This window comes from Hipposideros armiger, unplaced genomic scaffold (assembly GCF_001890085.2).
Source record: "Hipposideros armiger isolate ML-2016 unplaced genomic scaffold, ASM189008v1 scaffold_312, whole genome shotgun sequence".
Taxonomy (NCBI): Eukaryota; Metazoa; Chordata; class Mammalia; order Chiroptera; family Hipposideridae; genus Hipposideros; species Hipposideros armiger.
In genome coordinates, this window is record NW_017731662.1 from 1050107 (window position 1) to 1056211 (window position 6105).

The following is a 6105-nucleotide window of genomic DNA, read 5'->3' on the forward strand; positions in this document are numbered from 1 at the left end:
AGCCATGAATTGTTGCCAAAAAGTTCAGGTCATCTAACTTTTTCACGCAGCCTTTTCAGTATTTCCAAATAGTAAACTTGGTTAACTGTCCAGTTGGTGCAAATTCATAATGAATAATCCCTTTGATGTCAAAAAAGGTTGGCAACATCATTGCAACGTTTGCAAACTTAACTGTCAGACCTCGTACGTACACATAAGCACACATATATGTAGTTATATATTATATATAGTTCTTTTTCAAAATTTGTCATTGTTGAGAATTTCATACATATACAAAAGTAGAAAAATATAATGGAACTCATCACCACCTTCAACTGTTAGAATTTGTGGCGAGTCTTATTTCACCATAATCTTACTCGGTTCCCCTCTTCCTGTATTATTCTGAGGTAAATCAAAGCAATCATATTTCACTAATAAATATTTGAGTGTATATCTCTAACAGACAAGGACTCCTTTTTATTTTTTTAAATTGAGATATAATTGACACGTTTACTTGATAAATTTATATATTGCAATATGATTGCCATTGTAGCATTAACTAACACCTTTATCACTTCAAATTATCATTTTTTTTTGTGGTGGGAATAATTAAGATCTAGTCTCTTATTAAGTTTGATGTTTATAATATGGTATTGTTGTCGCTAATCATTATACTGTATATTAGATCTTCAATACTTATTTATCTATGAGTTGCAAGTTTGTACCCTTAAATAACATCACCTTTTCCCCTACCTCTTACCATTCTATTCTCTTGTTTTTACAAGTGTGGCTTTTTTAGATTCCACATACAAGTGATATTATACAGTATATCTTTCTCTGTCTGACTTATCTTAGCATAATGTCCTCAGGATCCATCCATATTGTTGTAAATGGCAGGATTTCCTTCTTTCTCATGGCTGAATAATATTCGATTCTGTTTTTATACCACATTTTCTTTATCTACTCATCCATTGACAGACAGGTGGTTTCCATTACTTGGCTATTGTGAATAATGCTGTGATCAACACAGGAGTGTACTTATCTCTTCAATATCCTGTCTTCATTTCCTTTGGATAAATGCCCACAAGTGAGATTGCTGGATCATACAGTTCTATTTTTAATTTTTGAAGGAACCTCCATAATGTTTTCTATAGTGGCTGCACCAATTTACATTCCCACCAACAGTGTACAAGGGTTCCCTTTTCCCCACATCCTTGACAGTACCTGTTGTTGCTTGTCTTTTTGATAATAGCCATTCTGACAGGTGTGAGGTGATAACTGTGGTTTTGATTTGCATTTTCCTGATGATTAGCGATGTCAAGAATCTTTTCATGTACCTGCTAGCATTTGGATATCCTCTTTGGAAAAATGTCTATTTAGTTCCTCTGTCCATTTTTTTTTTTTAAAGAAAGGCAGAGTGCCACATGTAGCACCTCATTTGGATGTGTCTGGAGTCTTAGAAGCTTGACTACCCTACGTTCTCCTACAAATGGACCTTGGGAGCTTGTTTGGAGGTTCTACCAGGGGAGCGCAGCTACTCCTATACCCTTGACTGAAGAACGGTCCTCTCCTCTATCGGGGAAGGTCGTCCTCTTCAACCGAGCACGCAGCTTCGGGAGGGACTCACATGGAGTGGTGAGGGAGGAAGGGGACACCAGCCTAGCCAGCCAGATCATACGAATCAATCCTGGTGATCAGTGGGGTAACAGATGTCGCAGCCAGATCACCCTCAAATCCGTTCTGTCCATTTTTTAATTCGGTTGTTTGGGATTTGGTTGTTGTTATTGAGTTGTGTAAGTTTTTTATATTTTTTGGATATTAACCCCTTATCTGACATATGGCTTGCAAATATTTTCTCCTTCTGTAGGTTGCCTTTTAATTTTGTTGATTGTTTCTTTTGCAGTGCAGAAACTTTTAAGTTTGATGTAGTCCCAGTTGTTGATATTTACTTTTGTTGTTTGTGCTTTTGCTGTCATATCCAAAAAGTCGTTGGCAAGACCAGTGTCAAGGAGCTTCTTTCGTGTTTTCTTCTAGGAGTTGTATAGTATCAAGTTTTATGTTTAAGTCTTTGATGCATTTTGAGTTAATTTTGGAGAGGGATCCAATTTCATTTTTCTGCTTCTGGTTCTTTAGTTTTCCTAACACCATTTGCTGAACAGGGAACTCCTTTTTCATTTTCACATGACTACAATACCATTACAATACCATTCACACTACTAAAATAATTCTTAATATCCTCAAATAGCCAGGCCGTATTCAAATTTCCTATTGTCTCATAAATTTCATTTCATGTGAACACTTTGTGATAGATTATATTTTTAAATCTTAAGCCCTTTCATACAAATTTTAATAGCCTAAAGGCAATAACATCATGGATGTAGTCTTTTTTTTTTTTTTTTAGCTGAGCCATCCTGCCACCTGCTGGCAGCTCAGGAGCAGCTCAGCTTGGGCTAGGCATTGAACTGCTGTTGCTCAGAGCTGGCACTCTTGAGCAAGCTCTTAACCAACTGAGCCACTCGGCCAGCTCCAGATGGAGTCTTCTGTTGGTTCTCCCTAAACTATACATAGAATTCAGAAAAAGAAAAAAGGCCAAGTTTGAATTTCAATACTCACTGCATTTCTTTTTAAGGCTATAAGTAAACAATGTTAACGGAACTTGGTGTGTTACCTTGATGGTTTATTACTGTATATTCTTTAGACTACATGAGATGCTATGTTTATGTTTGGAGTCTATAATTTATACACCTGCTTCTGAAAATGTCTTGAAAATACAACAGAAATATATATATAATAAAGATATAAACTTTTAAAAACATGAACAGAAGATCCAAATGTTACTAAGCACCTAAGTTACGTAAATGTCAGCTGACAATGACAACCAATTCTTTGAGGGAAACAAACCTCAAGTTCAACATCTTAATAATAGTAGCTAATATTTACTGAACTCTTACTATGTGCCTGGTACTGTGCTAAGCATTTCCTATGGATTACTTCATTTACTCCTCACAACACTCACTTGCCCAAGGTCACACAGCTAGTATGAATCCAGGCAACGTGCTTCTGAAGCGTGCAGACTTTACCCTACTCTACTAACTTATATATGGGAAGCATCTGCAAACCCCAAATCTGATCAGTCATTCCAATCTCTGTGGAGTCTTTTCACACAATAGCTCTCAAATTTATCTTACCTACCACTCCCCACAACAGTGTCTCTCATTTGGGTTACTACAATGGCCTCTCCTAAAAAAANGCTACCGTGTGTAGCCAGCAGCCAGCATGAGCGGCCAGCAGCCGCTGTGAGCAGCCGTCCAGAAGCCGGTCTGCCTCGCCCGGGAAGAGCGCAATGATGGTGCCAACTTGGGTCAGTGAAACGTCCTCCACAACTAGACTGAAGAACAAAAGGACAGCAACTTTGTTCCCATCCCCCAATTCTCCAATTTAAAAAAAACTTAAAAAAAAAATAAAATAAAATGTATTTCTCTTAAAAAAAAAAGTGCGAGCTCCAAGCAATAGCGGTTGGATTCCCGGCCCGAGCTGAGCTGTCAACAGGAGGCAGGATGGCTCAGCTAAAAAATAAATAAATAAAATTTCCTAATTGCATTCCATATGACAGTGGGCAACCTCTGCTTTTGGATGAAACGTTTCAGGCCAGAGTCTTCCCTGAGGGAGGAAATAGAATTAAACATTTTTTGTTTAATATTTATGTAACTGATGATGAGATGGGAATTGTAAACTTTCTAATGTTTCCTTGGCCTTGGATTATGTTAATAATTTCTTGATTAATCCTCAGTGAGTAAAACTTTTAAACAAATTGAGTTAGATTAACTAGTCCTTCCACAACTATCAAATTTTATTACAATGGTTGTCTATTATTATTAACAAATTTTTAGCATGTCTATAAGTTATTAAAGACTGATGATTCTGTAGCTCTAAAAATATTTTTATTGCAATGTTTTTTGTTTTCTGATTTAGCATTTAGTTACTACTTTTCATGCTGTAATACCTCAAATCTAAAACTGTCAGTCTGGGCCAGCCAAGTGGCTCATTGGTTGAGTGTGAGCTCTGAGCAACAGGGTCACCGGTTCGATTCCCACATGGGTCAGTGAGCTGTGCCCGAGCTGAGCTGCCAACAGGCGGCAGGATGGCTCCGCTGGTGAGAGCATGTGCTCCTAACAACAAGGTTTCCAGTTCGACTCCTGCATGGGATGGTGATCTGGCCCCCTCCCCCACACACACAACTAAGATTGAACACAGGACCTTGAGGTGAACTGCTGCGAGCTGCCCATGGGGTTACAATGGTTACAGCATGCACTCTTAACAACAAGGTTGCCAGTTCAACTCCCACATAGAATGGTGGGCTGCGCCCCCCTGCAAGTAAGATTGAACACAAGCACCTTGAGCTGAGCGGCTGCGAGCTGCTGACAGGCGGCCTGATGGTGACTAGACTTGGAGCTGAGCTAGCTGCACCCTCCACAACTAAGACTGAAGGACAACTTGGCTGTTCCCCTCCCCCAATCCCTCAATTTTTAAAAACAAAATAATAATAAAACTGTCAGTCTGGCATGCAACCTATACTATTGATAAACATTTACTTTGTGATAATTTTGAGGAAATATTTGGAGAGAAATTCTATTACTCTACATTTTATACAGAGATTTTCCAACTAGTAGATTGAGCTCAAAGCTTTTCTGTTTTAGTAGGTTGGGGCTTTTCTACCTCATCCTTTGAGAATTGCTGAGGTTTCCCATTGAGAAAATGAAGCTGCCTCTGGAACCTCCTAATTCCAGCATCTTTTTCCTCCGCCACCCACCAGGCTTAGGGACTTTACTGTCAGCCCTCCATGTCCTCACTTTCTAGTCAGCTGAAAGTTTCAAGGAAATGAAATGTTTCTATCAAAAGATAGGAACCTCTGTTTTAAAATGTATTACATGTACTTCAAAATCATGCTATGTTCTTTAAATATTACTCATTAGAAAATGAACTCACACTTCCTGCTTGAATTTATCCAAAGTTATTCCATGTCCATCATCTTTTAAAACTTCATCTGCAGTACACAGACCCAGTGTATTTAGGGCTGTAAAAGTCAGAATGGGAAGAAAGGAAAACATTCAAAGTGAGAATTATTTTCAGCTAGAGAAAGTTGTGGAATGACTACGAACTATTACCTCAATTTGTATCAGACACCAACCTTTTTTATATTGCACAAATGATATGGTGCCTTTATTCGAGGAGTCCATCATCTCAAACATTGCCACAATGTTAGAGTGGTCCATGAAGAAAGGAAAAGCCACGCCTGTTATTTTGGCAATTCTCAGTCGTTCCAATAGAGATAATAAATACTCTCTTGGTTTATCTGTAAAAGAATAGTTCCAATTCTTTTTGATATGAAGTTAAAATATGTGACAAATGGGCACAGTCATTTAACAGTTATTAAATACCTATGTTCAAGGACTGTACTAGGCACAGGGGATATAGGCCTGTTTCTGGAAAAGGCAAGACATTGAAAACTTAATTACGTGTGAGCAATCTGTGCTCCACCCCAGATGACTGAATAAAAAAGTCCAGAGCCTGGCCCTGTAAATATTTATAAAAAGGTCTTCAGGTGATTCTAATTTGCAGACAGAGTTGAAAACCAACAAAATTAGAATAGCATGATGCAGGAAAGAAGGTGGCCAGCTAAAAGGGATAAAAAATAAATAAAAACAAAGACTCTTAGATTAATACAGTCTTCCAGTTAGGAAGCATAAATGTTCATTTCTAACAAAAGCAGTATTTTGGATAAATAAGCTATCTTTCATTTAAGCAATGTGGAAAAGAAAAAATCAAAATCAGCCCACTTTCCAGAAATAATGCAGGTCAAGGTGGAGCAGAGCAGCTCAGATGACAAATGCCACACCTACTGCTCCATCATTTTATGTCAATCCTAGGCTTTACATATATTCATACAAGGTCTGACAATTACGCAAGTTTGCAAACTCATCCTAGAAAAAGTGCTACATACCTCATTGCTGAATATCAATCAACTACGGTCACCTTCAAAGTACTCCCCTTGGGAAGCTATGCACCAACGCCAGCACCTAGTCCACCCTTCAAAGCAATTTTGGAACTCTTTTTCTGGAATGGCCA

At 38.2% G+C, this 6105-nt stretch overlaps 1 protein-coding gene across 1 annotated transcript in view; it reads right to left on the minus strand.

Moving 5' to 3' along the window:
* EFCAB10 (EF-hand calcium binding domain 10) overlaps positions 1–6105 on the minus strand; it is a 16166-nt gene that overhangs the window by 4030 nt on the left and 6031 nt on the right. The window contains exons 2-3 of the mRNA XM_019660164.1: positions 5168–5332; positions 4966–5053 (exon numbers count right to left, since the gene is read on the minus strand). Coding sequence (XP_019515709.1) covers positions 4966–5053; positions 5168–5332 — 253 coding nt within the window. The remainder of the gene's footprint in view (positions 1–4965; positions 5054–5167; positions 5333–6105) is intronic.